At 48.8% G+C, this 20,409-nt stretch overlaps 1 protein-coding gene across 1 annotated transcript in view; it reads left to right on the forward strand.

The window, feature by feature from the left end:
• Positions 1-20,409, forward strand: part of LOC143361488 (uncharacterized) — a 29,931-nt gene that overhangs the window by 8,188 nt on the left and 1,334 nt on the right. Inside the window, exons 4-8 of the mRNA XM_076800916.1 lie at positions 10,601-10,707; positions 11,581-11,882; positions 12,223-12,400; positions 15,836-16,005; positions 16,929-20,377. Of these exons, the coding sequence (XP_076657031.1) occupies positions 10,601-10,707; positions 11,581-11,882; positions 12,223-12,400; positions 15,836-16,005; positions 16,929-20,377 (4,206 nt within the window). The remainder of the gene's footprint in view (positions 1-10,600; positions 10,708-11,580; positions 11,883-12,222; positions 12,401-15,835; positions 16,006-16,928; positions 20,378-20,409) is intronic.

Below are 20,409 nucleotides of genomic sequence, written 5' to 3' on the forward strand. Positions count from 1 at the left end.
TAAACGACAGATTTACGTGTGTCGTACGCGGAGCAGCGTGTCACGCGTACGCCGCGCTCGAAATACTATAAATTCGCGTTTATACGATCACCGGCAGTTATTAAAAGTGGTACGGCGGCGATTCGTTGTTCCAGGAGAGAAAAATACGGGCACTGTCGCGGGACGACATGTCGTCTACTTCGGATATAAACCCTAGTATCGTCATTCACTCGTCCGACTGTTTTCTGAAAATTCTGGTTCGCGAATAAAATGTATTGTTCAGCCTCCGATGCACAGATTGGTTCCGCCGAATTAAATCCGTGCCGTTTTCATTTTCCTTAACACGTTTCTTCGACGCATTTTTCCGAAAGGTTCGAAAACAAATTGGAAACGAGCGGGATACGCTCGATTAGCCGATTATTCCCGAAACGTCGTCCACGGTAATTGTTTACGAAGCTAGAAGATTTATTCATGAAATTCGTCGCGCTCCCGGCTGGTCGGCCGGCGCGTGGCAGTTAGGTTCGCGAAAGTCTCCCTCGTGGCTGCTCCCTTCGGGGGCGGTGAAAGTGGCCGCGTTTTCATTCGGCACTGTGTCCATTAAGTCGGGCCCGGGCTCCTCCGGCGCAATTAAACTCAATCTCGCGCCGTTTAATAATGCGAATAATAGGATGTTTAAACGAGGTCGTCGCCGACGACGGAACGCGACGCACTTAAAACTGAAGCGCTCCCGGTTCGACTGTCGAAGCGCTCCTTGGCCTCTTCAGCTTCTCCGAGAATAATTTGCAACCTCGCCGCCGCGGAAGCACGCCTTTTTTTTCAGTCACAATTAAGCATTGGCAAATTGCTTGTCAAAATCATTTTCCGAACAGTGAAATCAATATTTAGGGGAGGATTACGTTGGTTTTCCAGGACGTTTCTGCTCGAATTTTTTTTCTTCTCCCTTCGGCTCTGTAGATTTCGGGCCTCGTGAATCTTTCTTCGAGGCAAAACGAGCCGCGTAACCGCGGATTTACATGGCACCCCCTGTCCAGGATGGAACGTTCGCGTCCCGCCCGATAAATCGTTTAAGCGGACGCGCGCGCGCGAGCAGAATTCGGCGCGGAACCCGACCGCTTATTTATACGCGTTGCGTGCAACAACACCTCCCATGGAATATGGCGCAGGGAACAGTATCGCGTTTTATCGCGCGGATTCACGGGATCGTGATATCGCCGCATCGGCACTAATATCTGCCGATACGACCACCGTGTGTGCTGCCTCTACCCCTCGGAACATACCGAGACTTCGGTCTTCATGCGAGAAGCTTGAGATGGCGGAAATACGGGGTAGTTTTAGTTTACGAATGTCTTGGACCCGGTGCACGAGGTCTGTGAATAATTTAAAGTCCACGAAAAAGATGAGACTTAAGGACTTGTACAGCTTGTGAACAAATTTTACAGTCCGTCAGAAAAATTGTAGGGCCTGTGAAAGAACTTTTGAAAAGAATTGTTTGACCTACAAACTCTATGATTCGTTCGTTTTGCGAAAGATGGAACATTTTCGAACTATACTGGGGCATTTCGTGACGGAATGAATTTTGAATACAAACCGGCCCGTTTCCTTCTTGTAACTAAGGCTAGACACTTTACTATTCGTTAGTTCCATGGTCGCTTATTACTCCCCCGCGACATGATCAACATGAAGGTTCCCCTCGCGTGACCGTAAGTGTCGCAACATGTCGCGATGTTTCGTTTTCTCTTCACGCAGGACAGTTGCAATTTCTACAGCGTGACACACTGTCACTGGTTTACGATTTTCTTGAAACCTTCAACGTCGGGAAAACAAATGAAATTTTAAATTGCTCGACCAACTCGGGAAACTCACCCCCTCAGTGAACTAAAAATATGAAACCTAGCGTCAATCTTCGAAAATTCGCAGCCTAATAATCACGGAGAAAGCAGCGCCGCATTTGCACATCTGTCATCGAAATCAGCCGCGAATTCGGTCCCTCAAAAATTCATCTGACGATAAAAGAGCACGAAAGCGGACGAGCGCGCGAGTTCGCCGAAATATTTCGTCCACGCGAAATCGTTAATTTTCGATCCGTGTGGCGCGGCAACGATTCCGGGCCGCGCGCGTATCACCGAGATCCCCTGTAAACAAAATTTGTTCGGTCCAGGAAAATTCCGTGATAACGAAGGCATGGCGGCCGGGAAATCACATCCATCGGCGAGCGTAAATTTCCCCGCGGTGCAAAAACCGGGAAAACCAGGCTAGCGTTTCGATCTGCTCGGCCACGGCCAGGCATTTTCCCAGTGAGTGGTAGCTGGATACCCGGCGCCATCGACAGGAATTATTAGCAGCGGACAAGCATGCTTTTGGAACACGTTTTCACCCGAAAGAGACACGATTCGCTAATACAAGAGACACTAACACGATCGTTTAACAACCGTCTATGATCGTGTAAACGTGAATTTTGTTTTCTAAAAGTCTTTCTGGAAAACGTACCCTTAGAAATATATTTAACACTTTGAACGCCCAACTAGAAACCCGAAAAGTTCCATAAAATCAAAGTAAGTTATTTAATGAAATAAAAATTGCCAAAAATTAAATGTACGATACCGAGTAATCCTCCAACTTTCTTGCATGTTACAGATCCTAATCGAGTTTAGTAGAATGAATATATCAACGTAAAAATTCATTTTAAAACCTGCACAAATAATTCCGTCACCCACACGGCGACGAACGTGTTGAAGAATGTCTCACAAAATCATTTTGTTCTGAAAACTGGCGCTCACCTTTGAACGAAAAGCTAGTCGCACTGAAAACTCGCACAATTCTGCGTTCCCACCGTGATGGTATTATCGCGATCTCGATCGAATCCGCGTGGAAGCCTATCAAAGGCGTCGGTAAAAGGAAAATCGCCGCTAAAAGGGTTCGGGGAGCGCGGTCCTGGCCATTTTGATTATTTCTCGAGTTAGTCGGTGATCCGATAACTTCCGGAAGACCTGCTCGTACCATGCGAGAACCGATGTCGAGGAATCGGACCGCTCTCGGGTCAGAAAGCACCGAGAAAAGCACTAGAAAGAAGGGTCGATGAAAACCCGATCGCGGCGGCGGAAAAATAAAGAGCATCGAAGGAAGTGCGAAAAAGGGGTGAAACGACGGACAGGGGGTGAACGGGGGACAGGTGGAGGGGTTGCTGGGAAGTCGGAGAACCGCGGAATTAAAACGTACCGCAATAGCACACGGTGGTCCGGGAGGGCGAATAAGGGAGGAAACAAACGCCGATGGCGCAAAAGGAAGCCGAAGAATCAGCGGCAAACAGAATTAGCAGCGAGTATTTTTCTCGGTGAAAAAGGACGCGGATCGGTGGAACGGAGGAAATCAGGAGGATTGTGGTCGGATGAATTTTCGCGACGACGCCATATTTGTTTCGACAGGCCCGCCAAAAGCGTCGATCGCGTTTCGTTTCGGTACGGCCGGAATTTATTCGAACGGGATTATTTAACGGCCCACCGATAATCACCGGGGGTTTGTGAAATATTGCCGTTTCGCCGGTAGTATTCGTGTGGTGGGGGATGTTGATTTTGGTCGAAAATTGACACGGAAAATAGTATTATTCGTTTGGCGAAATTTTAAATGCTTCTGTTGTGGCATTTTTATGAGCTGCGCCGCGTCGTTGAATGGTTTGTTGCTTGTTGGCAGGGAATTTATTAGAGGAATTCATTTGCGGATTATTGGCAGCAATGATTGGTCAATTTGTTGTGCAAAATGTACCTGTCAGCCGTTTTTTATAGCTTCAGCATCCTATATCTCTTTTTGACTTCTACTTTATTTTCTATTTATAACAGAACACGCGCCAATCGGTTCCACTGAGCGAGGCGTTCGCATTGGCTGAGCCCGCTGTAGCCGCGTTCTGATTGGTCCGCGTTTTTCGTTAATAACTCGAAAACGAAGCCGCGGAGAATATTTTCGCAAAGGAAAAAGTTACTCCAGAAAAACCTTGGGAGTCACCCTTTTCAGGGGAGTACAATTTTGGACAACCTGTAAATTTTTCTTTCGTTAAACGAGTCGCGTTGATTTCATAGAATCTTGCGGAATTTATTGGGTGGAGCGTTAAAAAATTGTTTGTAAAATAGAAAGCGAGAGAATTCGACCAGCGGTTTTCGCGGCAGTATCATAAACAGAACGAGTTGTTCCCGTGAACGATTTGATCGAACGATTTCACCGGTGCCATCAGCGCAAATTGCCATAAACCGTGGCCGCGCACGTGTAGGCTCTCGATTTCGCTACCATCGGCGCGAGGACCGTGATTTTCGCAGTTCAAGGGTAAAGTAGCGAGGCAGGATCGCCGGCCCCGGGTGTCCCGATTATCGAATCGCTGGCGAATATTAGCGAGCCCCGGGTACCATGGCAATTTTCACGCGACATTAGCCGATGTCGCGTTTACCCGTAGCGACGCGTCCCGTCAGTTGTAACGCGATCGTTGTTAGTTCGTAAATTAAATTACGCCCGGCCCCCCGGATCTGCCCGTTTATCGACGACTAGTACGATTCGCTAATAGGTATAATTAATCGCACAACAAAGCCGGAATATCGATCCTTCGGGACGGGACCGACACGTGACCAGATTCCGCTCTCTCGCCGCGCGCGTTTCGGAAATCCCGATCGAGCCGCGCGGAAGAAGTCGTTAATCAGCGAAACTAGTTTCGCACGCTGATAAACGGAGCAAACACGTTCACCTCGTTCCGGTTCCCGCGAATTCTTTCCGCGAGACTTATCGGTGCCGATCTACTCCGGGCGTTGTAGTTCTGTGATCGATCGAACCGGTACAAGTATCGAAAAACCTGCTGTCGAATAAATCGAATAAATAGAAAATTAAACTTCGTAGTGTGTTTTCGATTCTAAAGCAATTTTTGTATCCGCCAATTACTCTGCTCTCGAGACCGATTCCACCAGTTCTCGTACCGTGGTTTTCACGGAAATTCGCTAATTCCTGGACAATTTTATAAAAGTGAAGACGGTGCGAATTTATTTAACGGGGACCTATCTCTTGAATTTACATTGTGATCAAAATCGCGAAGGATCTGAATAAACACGGAGTGTAGAATAGTCACCTTCGGTGCACTTCGGGTTAATGGCGGTTGCTCGACACGACCGCCACCGACTAAAAAAAGCAGGGGAAGTGGTTCCGCAGTAGTGGGGCGCGAAAGTTTTCGAGTGGCCTCTCATTTTCATCAGCGGCGATGGCGCGACGAAAGGGCGTCGGGATGAGGAGAGAACCACCGTAAGCTGGCTCTCGTGCCTGTCGGATATTACGCGGACGAACGGCGTCGGAATAAGAATCGATCGGCGTTTCCTATCCGCGAAAGAATATATCTCCTATAGGACAGGCGAGAGGTGAAAAAAGAATTCCGAAAAACGAGAGAGAGAAAAAAAGACGAAATGACCCCGCCGAAAAGAGAGCGTCGATCGAGGAAGAAAAGAAAAAGGTGATCGAGCGTCGTGTACCCGTGTGAGCATCGAAAACTCCTGCTCAAAGTTTTCGAGGCATTGTTTCGAGAGAAAGGACGGTCCCGGGGCGTCGGGTTAGGCTATTTCTGAAAATCGATGCACCTGAAAATTGCAGGCCTCGGCGAACAGATTGATCGCGGGCCGCCGACACGCCGACGATTTTCATCCCGATTCACGCGACAGCCCCGTAAAAAAAAAAAACGGGCGTCGAAGGGCCGACTTCCCTACAAAGGGACACGCCAAGGGTTGACTGACCTGGCTTTTAATCTCGTACAAAGTCCAGTTTGACCTGGTTCGGTGGCGGCCGATGATCAAAGAGGGTCTTTGTGGTCCACCGGCGCTTCGCAGGACCTCGCCGACACGGAATCTTTTTTAAACGGCCTTGATCTTTAACCTAATATTTATTGTACTTCTGATTTTGTGCTCCGAGCTTTGCGCGACTCTTGGAAGGTTCGCACGCCTTTCCACCTCCAAAGCATTAACAATATCTCAAAGATTTGAAGCATCCTATTTTTGGTAGCTCTGCAATTAAAAAAAGATCGTCTAATTTTCGCACCAAGCAACCGAGAGTTTATAAGAATATAGAAAACTGCAAGTACAATTTTCCGGGAGTGTTAAAGTGCGCCTCCAAAATGTTCGATTTTACATCAGCGGTGGTGGCTTTCGTGTGCAGAAGTAAGCTCGGTCCTTCTTCATTGAATCTCAAAGGACCGAAGTGTCGAGCGAAGGGACACCGAAGGGTTTGAACAGAATGGAGACCGGTTCTCCGCGCTATTCGGCGGCATCGGATGAGCGTTCCGCTCATAAATATCGATCACCGATTACTGGGTCACGGGGAAGCAAGACCCGCGAGTGCAAAATTCTGCAACGTGCAAAATCCAGCTGCTCCTGCAGTCCCGTCTCGCGTGACGAGTGATCTCCGTTCGGCTCTGAGCCTGCTCAACGAGGATTCAATCTTCTCCGAGCTTCGCCCGTAAATTGGCCCTTCGCCGTCGTCACGTATTCATCGGGCGAAATCCCCGAGATTAACCATTTATTATAGTGACGACGCTGACTGCGGATCCTTTTGCACTTACTGCCTCCGAGGTCCTGCGAAGGACGAGAAGACGGTGGCAGAACGATGGAAACAGGACGAAAAGAATCGCAATTGCTTTCGATTCTTCAACTTCACAAAAATCAGCTAATTTCAACATTAGATGTTGAAGTACTCGATACGAGACAGTTGAAACAAATTGCATACTTTCGTCTAACAAAATTCTTGAATCAGAAAATAATTTTCTATCGGTAGAAGCCAATATTTCTCCAATTTTCCGAAAGCCCAGGAAGATATCAGTTATGTCCGGAAAAAATTAATTTACAGTAAAAACGCCGCATAGACAATGTTCAGAGGCGACAGGTAAATTCGACTGGGAATATATTTCAGTGAAAAGTTCTGGGCCGTCGATTGCCGCCGGGAATCAAACTATCGATTGCGTGGAGCACTGCTGGGGCGCGAGATTGTTTTTTTTTCCCGCTGGTTTCTATATCGACTAATTATAAACGAGCAATCAAAACGCGCCGCGCGGACCCAAGCCACACGTTTTTCCCGCGTCTGTGTTGGTAAACGATCCGAGGTCCGGCTCGGCCGGCAGAATGATTCGTCGGGGCCCGCTAATTGATCAGGAACCATCGTCATTAGGGGAGGCGTCGTTTAACGTGATTAAGTCGCCGAATTCGTACGCGATAGCATGCCGTGCCGCTCTTCCCATCCGCAATGAAACGGTAACCGATCAAAAGCTCCGCATTACTTATGGCTGATTGATCGATAGAACCCTCTCTCTCTCTCTCTCTCTCTCTCTCCTCTCCTCTCCTCGCCCTCGCCTCGTTTCTCTCTTTCCTTTCTCCGATCCTCGTCTCCTCTCTTCCTCTCTCTCTCTACTTGGCTCTTTCTCCTTCTCTCGCTTTCTCCCCGCGCCTGAACGGAAGCGCGGAAGCTTTAATTCGACTGCGAGGCGAGCTTTCGATTCCCGGTCATTACGATCGAAACTCTCTCGTCGCAAATTCAATTCGATCCGCTCGCTATCCGGCTCTGTAGTGTTTGTTGTCGGTCCTCATTTAATCAAGCCGCTCGATTTTCGATGCGTTTACCGGATACTACCGACGCCGACGACTACACGAACCTCACCGAAATTCGAAACGCTCCGAACTCGTGTCGCGCGCCACTGGGTCTGTCCGGACCCAGAATTTGATTCATGCTCCTGGCGAATTCCATTTGAACGACCCTGTGAATAGCAACCGAACTCTGTTGCTTCGCGTTCCACAAGTTATTTTGCCAATCGGTTTCATTGCGTTGGCTCGCTGCGCTTTCGAAAAATTGCAGACTTTCCCTTCTCTTTCTCATTTTCAAGTCTACCCTTTACAGCGACCCGAAAAACTGAATTGTGAATTAGGGGAATGGGAGAATAGTAAATTTTGTACCCTCGAATGCGGTGCTCGTCCCTTTTCGGCATTTTGTTCTGTTTTCTGTTTCGTTAGGCGATCTTATCGAACGTCGGGCTCCGTCGGGAACGAGAGAGGGAGAGAGAGAGAGAGAGAGAGAGAGAGAGAGAGAGAGAGAGAGAGAGAGAGAGAGAGAGAGAGAGAGAGAGAGAGAGGAGAACGGAGCATCGGATCGCGGACAAAGGTAGCCGGTTATCTTCGTGAAACTTTAAATAGCTTTTTCGCAATTCACTCTCCGCCGCGCCCGGTCTCCGCGGCGATAAAAATGCAGAGTTTACAAAGCAGCCGTTACTCTTTAAAGGGGCGGGGGTGCAATTTTCTTTCGCGGAACGCGAGCTTCTTCTTATTAGCGGGGTTCCAGTGAATTTCGCGATCGTAAATGGAAACAACCCTTACTTACGAGTTCGAGAAGAACCGGTTGCTCTTTCCATTCCGGCTACCCTGTTCTCGGCCGGCGCGTAATCATCGTGGAATTTCGCAATCGACGGTCCGACCCATAAATTTAGGGGATGCGAGGCTAGACCTCGCGCAGTTCACGCCGCACCTGCACCTGCACCCGCCATTTCTACCGCGTTGTGAACCGTTTCCCGTTTTATTTATTTATTTGCCGACGCGACGACTGGATCTTCGTACAAACACACGGCCGTTTTCGAAAAGTTAAAATTACTTTGGTCCCTGATCAAGGTATGTACCTTAAATTAAAATTCTTCGTAGCTCAATTTCAATTTAAAGGTTGATTATATAACGCAGAAAAATTGCAGACACAAAATTTGGTTATTTAGGTTATACCAAAGCCTCGAAGAACACGGCTGAAAGTATTTCAGCAAATTTTTACGGAATTTCGTGGAGGATTCCAGCGTAACATTTCATAGTCTGAAGGAGGTAGGGTGTCGCGGCAGGGTTTAGGCGAACAAATGCTGCGCAGAGGGAAAAATAAGAAGCTATAATGTTCCGAGGGATAAGAGATTGCCCGCGGTATCCAGGTTTTAGGGTCAAGGAAGCCGTGAAACGTACGCGGCCCGTTCGATTTTCTAATTTCCGGAAGCGCGTTCGCCGAAATGAATGAGCGCCGCGCCGCGCCGGTCGACGCTGAATATTTCCAGCAGCGGAGCGGAGCGCGCGGTCTGACCACCGACGACCCTATCTACTTCGACTCCAATTCTGCCGGGATTCGTGAGTGAAATACGTGACGTCAAAGGCCGCAGTCCTTTCGCCGGGGAGCGATGAGCGCTTCAAGTGCTTCCGCAGGGCCAACTTGATCGAAATTCAGCCCTAGCCCGATGATTTCAATCATCGGAACTCGAGACCTTACCAGTGACTTCCACCGGAGTCGACTTCGTACCCGCGAAACTTACTCTTGCAATCTTTCTCTTCCACTCGGACGAATTTCCCGAATTTCCTGGCCGTTCACGAGAATCTCAGCCATTCGAAATAAATTATCTCTCTTCGTGCAACCTAAAAAAAAAAGTCAAAAATAAGCAAGAAAAACATGTTTAACACTAGGTTTACGGGACCCGTCAAAATGACGGGTTCTAATATTTTTAATTTACGATTATTGAGATTGTGAAGATCCATCTACGTGGAATTACTCAACAAACTTATTTCCTTAGGTGTGTATTATTTAAAAAATGACACGTAAAATTATTTAAAAGACACATTCTTCTTATTTTTATAAAGTAATGTCAAATACTCACTTTTAATGCTCCGTAAACCTAGTGTCAAAAGAGCGTTCGAACCGTATCGCTTCCGGGGCAGTTCGTCGCAAAGGAAATCCCTCGGATAAAATGTTGCCCATCGATCCCGCGAGCAATTACCGAGTTCCTACTTGTAATTACGGAGCAGCGGCGAAGCGCGGGGGTGCGTCTCGTCGTCGGGCACAAACAAATCGACGACGACGGCGACGATTGTTCGCGGGGAAACAGTCTGCAGGCCGAAAAGCGGAGATTTAGCGGACCGTGGACGCACACTTTTCGTCGGAACGGTGCCGGTAGGTGAGCGCACGGGCCACCGCAAGCTCCTGGATCCTCTTAACGTCATTATCTGCTCCGCTGTGCCCGTGAAACGTCCGCACGTGCGACCGTAAATCCGCTTAACAGCGATCGAAGTTTCCATGGTGCTGCTCGCGGCCCCGTGGAAACACTTTCCTGCCTCGGTGTTCCCCGGACGGTTTCCGTTCTTTACATTTGTCTCCTTTCGCTTTTACGCCGGCGCCATGTCTGCTCCCCCCCCCCCAGTAACTCACCGATACCGATCGAAGGGAAACCGAGAGAGAAAAGCTCACCGGTAAATATTTACGAAACGGCACCGGCGACCTCCAGAATTTTTGTGTGTGTCAAGGTCATCCCCAGGCGAACTAAGTGTCACGATAGGGGTTGCATGAATTAACGGGTCTCCTTACTGTACTAATTTCCACCACCCAGACTTCTCGTTTCTCTATCTCTCTCTCTCTGCTCAGATTGATCAAAATCGAATCAGAAGCACACTATGCGAATAAATTTTCCCGAAGGATCCGAACGACTCCGATATTCCGGAACAGACGAGTTCCGCGAAGTTGTAACAGCCGAGAGCGAATCCATCAGCGCGGTCCCGTTAAATTAACGCAATCAATCAAACGGCCGAAGCGTAACGCCCGCTGAATTCTGTTTCAGTTACCTGGAGATATACAACGAGAGGGTGAGAGACCTCCTGAAGCCGTCCTCGAGCGCGAGCGGATTGAGAGTTCGCGAGCATCCTCGACTCGGCCCTTACGTTCAAGGTATCGGCAATCGGAGACGCTCCGTAGTCCCGGATAATTGCGATCTTCGTGGAAACTTACCCCTCCCCTCGATCACCCTTAAACCTTTGTAACCTTACGAGGATTTCTTCGGGATCTTCCAAGTCGATTCCTTACACTTCCGATCTCGGGGATTCTCTCTCTCTCTCTCTCTCTCTCTCGCGTAGCCGAGATTTTTCCGCGAGTTCTCTCCCGTTCCCTTGAACTTGATAGACTGTCTTCCACTTATATCCTCAACGATGTTCGATATTTCGATTTTCCTTTCCAATTCCTCTCGATCCCCCTTTATCAAAGCGAAAATTCACTCCACATCCTTTCGCTTCTGCTCTCTCTCTCTCTCTCTCTCTCTCCGAATACCCTTATGCATCGAGCCTCGGTACAACTGGGTCAATTTTCGATCTCTCGCGAACGCGTTCACTATACGGTTATCGATACTCGACACCTTAAACGCCGACGACGCTGTGTCGCGGCAGATGAATATTTGATCGAATCCGTTCCGATGGCTTTTGCCCAGGTGAGAAATCGCGATGGTCGTGACAGGTTTGTTTCGCAGAATTTCACACGGCCACGTTTGACAAACTAACATGGAATTTGACAAAATTATTGGTAGCAAGGAGTCCATTGCGCCACTGTTACACTTCGAAAAGATTCAATCCGCGTAATTGAACATTGTACGATGGGCAATCTGATTGACACACCTGTCTCGCTGCAAGTGAAATTAGAACAGAATCGATCCTCTATTCCGTGTGCTCGTGACCCGTCGTCTGACCCTGCCCGTAAGACAAACGATCGGTTAGCAGTTTCTACGGGGAATAAGACGGTGTGGAGTACTGTTTCGGTGTTGTTTGGGTCCAGGACTGACCCATCACGTGGTCCGCAACCTGGGTTCGTTGATGTCCTACGTGGAGGAAGGGACTCGGGCCCGGAAGACAGCGTCGACCCTGCAGAACCCGAGCAGCAGCCGCAGCCACGCTCTGCTGACGATCGCCGTGACCCCGGAGCCGTCGAGCGTTGCTTGCGGCGCTTCCTCCGCCTCCGCTGGATCCTCGAGGAGGAGGAGCGAGGGATCCCCGCCACGCGGTGCCAGTAAACTACGCTTGGTCGATCTGGCGGGCAGCGAAAGCGCGGCCACGTGCGGCGGAATCCACCGGCTGAAGGTGAGTCACTCGCCCGAATATAGCATCATCTTCGCGAAAACGTAAACTGACCGAGATCGATACTCTTCGAGCTGGATCGTTTTCCAACGTGAATCCCACCACACGTTCTTCGAACTGCAAGCTTTCAATATGAACATTGTAGATGCAATGATTTCTTACAGTGTCGTTTTCTTTTTAAGTTCGTGAGTATCACCTATGGGTGTTCGATTCTTCTTCGGAAGAGTGAAACAACGCAAAATCACATTCTCGAATTCTTCATCTTGTTTCGCCGTAGGACCATCGCCGTATCGCGCGACGTGTAAAAATTTGCGAAAAAGAAGGCTCGCCGTGTTTCTTGCAGGAGGGTGCGAACATAAACAAGAGTCTAGTGGCTCTAGGGAACGTGATATCAGCCCTCGCGGAGAGAGGCTCGACCGGAAGTGGTCCAGGCAGAAGGTTCATCCCTTACAGAGATTCTTCGCTTACTTGGCTGTTGAAGGACGCACTTGGCGGAAATGCCACTACCATTATGCTCGCCAGTAAGTGTCTTCCCTTTGATCTTCCCTTCTTCTGCTCTCACTTTCCCCCGTCCCCTCGACCGCGCCCTCCCTCTCACCCCCTGCGCCTGTTCTATCGCGTCGCATTTATTCTCGGAAGGCTCCGTTCTCCCGTGCATCCATCCATTAAACGATGATTTACACGTTCAACGAGCGGTTTTCTTTTTCTCTCTCTCTCTCCGTCTTCTATCACCCTCTCAGCCCCCACCCCTTTCGCTAATCCGTTTTACGCTCGTCCCAGATTCTCCCACGGACGCGTCCCGGTATCCATTTTGACACGGAGTCGTTTTAAATTCCTTTTTTCTTCCTCCATCGTTCTCCGCGATTGCGATATTTAATTCGGGAAGACGACTTAAGTGCAAAAAAAAAAAAAATTGGCCGTCGCTTTTCCACCCCCGTATCGTCCTCCCATAAGCACCCGCAACGTCCGGGGACGCTTAACTCTCTCTCTTCCTCTCTTCTTTCCCCTACCACCCCGTTTTTTCTCTATTTCTGCTTCTCTCGCTCTTGCTCCGGCTTTCCATAAATTCCGGTTAATTGCCGGAGGAGAATTATTATCGCGAGCCTCTGATTCATGAAATTATGTGCCCGGCGATACCGGAGCGCCGACTCCGCCAGGTTCGTAATTGGTTTAAATGGTTTTCCAGGCGAGCTAAGGCGCGGCCAGATTATAATTCGATAACTGGCGCGAAAAACCGTAGTAACCGGAATTCGGTAAATACGAATAATCCTATCTCAGCTTGTGCCGACGTAGCCACGATGTACATACGAAGCGGTCGAGAGCGGGCTCCGCGAGCTTAGGGGTTTGTAGTTTTCGGCGAATGCTGTTGGAAAATGTTCAATCGCTGTGTGGTCTTTTTTGAATAAAATTATAAAATTACGCGACTTCCGAATAATTCCACTCGATACCGTCCGTGCTGATTAAACAATCTCTGAATCCACTTCGCGAACTGGATCGTTGCGAGTGCTACAAACCCAGAAAATCTCGGACGCCATTGTTCAGCTCTCTGTACATAATCCTCGTAGCCCACAGGTCCAAGTACTGAAATTGTCACACAAAATTAGAAGATCGTTGGGAGATCCCGTCAACGAGGCAACCGTAGATTATTGGTAGATGGAGTAGTGCATTGGTAGATGGATTATTGGTAGTTTCCCATGTACATACATACCGTAAACGGTCGCGATAAATCACGCGTCAGCCATGTAACATGCGGACGTCTTTTGGTGTCTTGGTCGAAGTACTGCTGTAGTAAACTTCCGCAAACGGGTCGGCCGTAAATCTCGTAGAATTTAAACGTAGTTAGACACCGCACCGTAGAAAAGTACATACCTAGGTACACAGTGGAGTCTCTTGTTCTGTATGTAACTCTTGCAGGGTCGGCTGGAAATCGTGGTAACCCCGGAGATGAATGAGCACACTTGTGCTCTCTCCGCGGATTCTGCTTCAACCAAAGAATTCTCTTGGAACTACACAACGCTTTCCTTCGCGATCGAGAAATCCTTCCCCCGGGATTTCTCCTGGTATTTACGCTCGAATATTTGTCCCGCCTTTTTGCGGGCCTTGACAAAATTAACCCACACATCTGGAGAAACGCGTATCAACATTTTATCCAGCGGCTTCTGAATAATTCTGCTCTGTACCAAATCGTCTTTCACAGTAAAAAATTTTGCAATGGAAACAGAATTTAGTTAAGAATTCATGAAAAATGGAAACCATCTCCGCTTCGATTACGACTTCCAGGCCACCCGTTACAAGAAAATCGTGCGCACAACGCACGCAACGCAGGGTCGGCTTTTCGCTGGGTCGCCACGAGGGGATTCGCCGTTGCCATAACTAGAGACACGTTTAATTCGGATTATTCGGTCCCGCGGGCCAGCTCGTCGCTCCCGGTACATTAGAGGATACAATTAAACAGCCGGGACTAGAAAAAGCACGCGAGCCAATTAGCGATCATCCTATATATATATATGTTGTTGTTCATGTATGGGTGCGTGTGTTCCGCGGAAACGGAAGAATCCCCGAATATTCCTAGGACCGGGACAGGGACGCGTATAATTAATCGCGGCGAAATATTCCAAACCGCTGATCATCGACGGCTAATTGAATTGCTAATAGCAATCGGGTTTATTATCGAGCGGAGGGGGGCGTTTAATATTCAGTGTCTGCGTTTATGATTGACCGCGTATGGGAAACGGGGAGAGACGCGGGCACAGGGATCAACCTTTCGGGTGATGGCACTTTGTCGAATTAAATCCGGCCCCGGCCCCGGACTGACGTTTTCTCGTTTCGAGGAAGATCGAACCCGTTCGCCGATCGAATTTCCGGATTTTTTCCGCAGGAAACGCACGGTCCGACCGCCGCGATTTTCTCCTTTTTTCGAGTCGACTCCGCGGATCGAGCCGAACGAGCATTTAATTGATCGTTCCCGTGGAATTCAATTAGCAGGCTGCGGGGTTCTCATGCAAATTTATCTTTTCGATGCTCCAGGAACCGGCGGATGGGTTCGAGTGACCCGCTCCCCGGGAGTATTTATTTTATAATTATCGGGAAAATAAATGGAACGCTAAGCAAGTTACGGGCGTTATAATTGAATAGATGGAAAACGCTAGAGAGTTCTTTTAAACTTCACACGAGGAAACATCGCGGTACTTCTAGCGTTTGAAATTTAGTAATCGAGTTAACAATTACCGTAGATGCCGAGAAAATTGCACAACTTCTAAATCATGTTGTTTCATTCAATATTTAGACACACTATAAATACTGTGAGCACACTAAATTGGTTTTGTATTGATCCACACTTTTTGATGGGTCTTCAAGTATTGTATAGTACGTAGCGCAACTGAATTCTTTTTTTTTTTTATCGAATTTACACTTTTGTAGACTTGTCGAGAAGAAGGTTCATGTTTTATTCGCGATGATTTTCAGACTCTTGATTTTCAAAATAAATAGTAAAACACACGACCTTTTTTCGGTGTGTTAGATGTTAATCAAGGGAGCGTTCTGCTCTCCTCTAAACGTTTGCGATGTTATATAAAAAATACCATTACATTCGGCAGAGTCTGCAGAATCATTCCACGTGTAATAGTCACTCTTACACTAAAATTGTTTAAAAATTGTTTAAAAATCTGACACTTTCTTCAAAACTCAGCTTCCCTGAGAAACGATGACGTCTGGGTCTGTAAAAATCGTTTGCTGGCTAGTGAGACGTATGGGAAAATTGTAAGAATTTTGCTGGACAGCGTAATCAGTTGTCGGGATCGCGAGAAAAACGCGGAATGAACAAGAGTGAATCGCACTCGTCGTCGGTTCGCTCGCGGGCTGTCGATTCGTGGTCGCGGCGGTGAACGCGAGTCCGCTCCGAACACGTTCCTGTTAATTACCACCTGTTCTCTGCACCGTTGCTCCCCGTTTTCCAGCGATATCGCCAGCAAGCGGCAGCTACAACGAGACCGCGCACACCCTGCGATTCGCGCAAAGGGCGCAGAGCGTGGTCAACCGGCCGGTGGTCAACGAGGATCCCGTGGCCAGGGTCATCCGGGAGTTGAGGGCCGAGGTCGCCAGGCTCAAATCCCTTCTACTCGAAAAGGTAAGATCCCCTAACAAAGCATACCATTCTCCGATCCACCGAAACGCGCCGCATCGAACAATCACAGAAGTATTGGAGTCTTCATGAATTTTTTTCCAGAAATTCATCTACGGGAAAATATTTTTTCAAGTTGCGTTACAATCATCTTCGTCGTCACTTTATTCTCTCGAACGTGTCGCGAGCAATCAGTTCTCGATTGGCGGGATGAAAATGCTCGAAACAGCACATCAAAGTGTAGGATCTCGATCCGATTCCGCTTGTGTAATAATATCGTAAAGAGAAATTCGAGCGGGGCTGCTAGTCGATGGCCGGGTACGTAACTTGCGCAAGGATATTGTAAAATCGGCGTTCGGCCGATGGAAAATGGAGCGGTAATGTGGATCACTCATTAAGCGGACGGCGCACCTGCGAACTGTATTTTATCAGCAATCGTTGGTTCGTTTTCGAGTCGAATCCCGGGCGCGGAACCGCCGGCGGTCGGTCAATGAGTATCAAATAAACGATCCATGCATTTCATTTGCGTAATGACGTTTCGACGCGAGTTTATACCGATAATAAACTCGAGCGATTTATCCCGTGCCCGATTCGCCGTTCTACGGGGGGAGGTTCGTTCGGCTGGCCACCGGGCACATTTTGTAATCGGTCGATTGCAAATCAGCTCCGATTATAAATAGACGCCTCCCAATTTCCCCCCGGGTGGGATCTCGCGCCGTTTCACCGAGTGTTTGCTAATTTATTTTTCTGTTTGCACCGTCCGATGTAACGCGACGCCGTTTGTCGAGCGAGCGACGAAAAGTGTCATTGTTGCGGCTTGTTTATCGCGTGCTGCCTGGGATTTGATGATTTTCCTGGCTCGTCTGCTTGAACACTTTAACGCCCAACTCGTTGTCGTTTCGCTAATCGATTGCCTCTCTTCTCCGTAGAACATCGAGCCCAGCCAAGCGTTGTGTTCCTGTCAGAAGATCCAGGATCAGTCGGATCTCAAAGCCATCGAAGCCTCACCGGAAGAACCAAGAGTCTTAATAGAGCCTTACGAAGAGCCAGATCCGGACTCGAAGAACGAAGAACCCCAGAGGGATTCAAAACCAGAAGAACATCGAGTTCGCAGGAGTGTTCTTCCGCTGAGGAGGTCCACGTCAACGGAGAGTCTCACAACCTTGGACACCGGTTGCTCCTTGAAAAGATTCGGCTCGTACGAGTTGTTGTCATCGAAGGATCGTTTCGAGAGGGCCTACAACCGCGCCAGAGTGACAGAGTTGAACGACGAGGAGGATGAAGTCAGCGAGATCCACGAGTCGGTGTTCGTCGACATTCCGACCCTGGTGGCAGTGTTGATCAAACCGGATGACAGTCTGCAGGAATCGTCGACGCAGATCGAGGAGATCTGTTCCGACGAGGTAGCCGAAGACGGGATCGACGTTGAGTTCATCGGGCACGAGCATGAAGGGTTCGACGATCCAGAAAAGCCGGAGAGCATCGATCACGATGACAGGAGTAGTTCGGTGAACTCTTGCCAGGCTTCTGGGGACAACGAAGTGGACGTCTACCAATCAGAGGTCTACAAATCCTCGCCCAACTTGAAGGAGAAGCCTAAATTCAGAAAACAGGACTCGGTAGACCTGCTGTCAGCTCCAATCTCCTCGAACCTTCACATTTCCAAGAGGTTCGGATCTGTGGAAACAATCCAAAGGAAGAAGGAGCCCTTCTTCCCCCTAGAAAGGTCCCATACGAACCTAGAAAGGCGTTCTGCAGTCCCAGAAAGGGCCAAGAAGTTGAACAACATTCGAGAGATAGACGACCAGAAGATCGCCAAGAAAAGTCTCTGGCTAGGCAGCAAAGAACCACTGCAGAGGAAAGGTAGCAACGATTCTGACAAGTCGCTAAAAGACTCTCAGGGTTCAGGTAAAGGAAAGAACGCAAGGAAGCCAAGCTTGGAGAACCTGAAGAGGAAGACCAGCAAGGACAGCAGTTCCAGCAGTTCTAAGGACGAGCAGATCTCGATCTCCAGTCTAACTAGGGACAAGCTGTTACACAGGAAAGACTCTATCGAGCAGGAATCACCTTCTACCAGATCTCACACGCCTATTCAGAAGGTTAAGAGGGCTCAGATCGTGGCAGCAGTCACGGAAAGACTGTACTCTAGCAAGAAGGTACCGGAGGATGCCTCTGGGATCAGATCTCCGCCAGAAGGGACCGAAGTCAAATCTCTGGCGAGGATGAAGCTGCAGGAGATCTCGAGGAAGATGCTGGGAAAGAGACGAAGAGTTTGCGTGGACACGCAGACTGACTGCGACAGGACCATCAGGATGAGAGACACGGCATCTTCGACGGAGATGCCCGAGATCCAAGACGTGGCAGTGCTGACGGACGACCATGTGGACTGCGAGGTCGTTGCTGAACGCAGGACACCAGTTTTGAGAGTAAAAGAGATGGCTACTTTAACCGATAAGCCGAAAACCAGCATCGTCAGGTGTAAGGATGTTGCCAGTCTAGCCAATGACCTGGATGAGTTCGAGTACGAGTTTCATTCTCCAAGGCACGACTCAGGAATCCTCTCTGATGATACTCAGAACTATGCTGAGAGCAATTTGTCCAGCACAGAGGTGTCGGATGTGTGTCATGAAAGCGATCATCGAGCAGCAATGCATGTTGAGAGCTCGACCAACACTTTGTACTCTTCTTGTAGGAGTTTTGCGGTACAGACTCCTAGGCCTCTGGATCCTCGTAGGATAGAGAGCAAAGCTCCAGCCTGTCTGAGACAGTGTTGTAATCCTGTTCAAGAACCTAGGAATCCTTCGTCTGTTGGTAGTCCTGAGAAAAGCGTGATTTCTATATCGCTGCCAGACACGATCAGTATCACGATTGAGAGCACAAATGTCATAGAATCCAGGATAGCTGTGATGGACAGCCTGGAGCAGGATAAGGCGAGGTCTAGGACCAGGGACGGCGAGGTTCAGACTGAAGAAGCTAAGGATACCAGGCCCGAGGTTGTTTGTTTCAAGGATGACAGTAGGTCGACGCTTAGTCAGACGGACGGCCGAGTGTTCAGGATTGAGAACATCTTCCAGGACCCTAACAATGTTTCTAGAAGGGTGGATGGGGCTGGGGGAAGGGTTGATGGGACGAGGATGAGGAATTCCATCACTTTCCGGAACTCTCTTGGGACTTCGTACGTGTCCCAGGTTAGGGATGGAGACGTTGGCGGTTTTGGGGGACGGAGGCAGGGTGAGGGGTTCATCAGGGATGGCTTGATCACCGAGGCGTTCATCACGAAGAAGAGGTTCGATTTTGGGAGGGAGGAGGACCCGTGGAGGAAGTGGTCGGTTCCCGGAGCTATTAATAAGATCCATAACTTTGGGTACAACGAGAGACCTTCTTCGTGGCAGTCTAAGGTCGGCGAGATTGCTGGATTGACATTGTCGTGCTCGAACTGTGCCTCGGAGAACGGTGGTTTCACGTACTCGAAGACAGAGCCTGAAGTACAGAGCGACGCGAAGCCTTCGGAGAATGGTGCTAGTGAACATGATCATAGCTTCTCGGACGACAGTTTGGATTACAATGAGAACAATGTGATGGGTCAGACGATGCTGAAGATGGGGGAGTGTGAACTGAGAGAAAATGTTTGTCCGCCCGATGTCGTAGCACACACGAAAAAGGATTGTCCTAAGGTGACAGCCCTTGAACCAGAGTGCAAAGAACTTGGAGATTTCGAGGACAGCCAGGTTGAGTTCCCGAAGATTAAGCCGTCAGAGGGAGAGATCCTACAAGTGCATGATTACAAGGACCTTATCCTCGGTAGACCTAGTTACGGCTTCAAAGACGCGAACGAAGACCCTGAAGACTCCAATCGTTTGAACAGCAGTGGGAAGAAGAAAGTATCTTTTTCAAGCAGTACTGAGGTTGATGATAAAGTGTCCTTGGAGGAAGAAACTTCCAAGCAGAGTCCAAAGACGTCCTTGAAGTCTATCATTAAGAAAAGGAAGAAGAGGAGCGTGTCGGAGATTGTGGACGGCGTTCAGTCGTCCAACGATGAGACTGATGATTCTCAGCAAGAGGAGAAGAGTTCGAAGTTGGAGGATGATTGGGAAGAGAAGGTACAGGCTAGAGATGCCGAAGAAACGTCGACGGAAGGTTTACAGGATTTGCGGATAGATGCAAAGCAGAATAATAAGAAGGTGAAGTTTTCCGTGCTGAATCTGTCGGAGAACAGCGAGTCTGACAGTTGTGAGAATATTGAGGATGAAGAGGAGGATGCCCCTTGCAACCATGCAGCGAAGAAGATCCTTGAAGAGTATCTTAGCGAGGCTGTGACCTTTATGCGGAACCTGAACTCCATCAATGAGTCCATCAACGTTGCTAGCGTGCTTGAGAGGTGAGAGACAATTTTTGTGGATACTTTGTGGT

Source organism: Halictus rubicundus, chromosome 15, assembly GCF_050948215.1.
Source record: "Halictus rubicundus isolate RS-2024b chromosome 15, iyHalRubi1_principal, whole genome shotgun sequence".
Taxonomy (NCBI): Eukaryota; Metazoa; Arthropoda; class Insecta; order Hymenoptera; family Halictidae; genus Halictus; species Halictus rubicundus.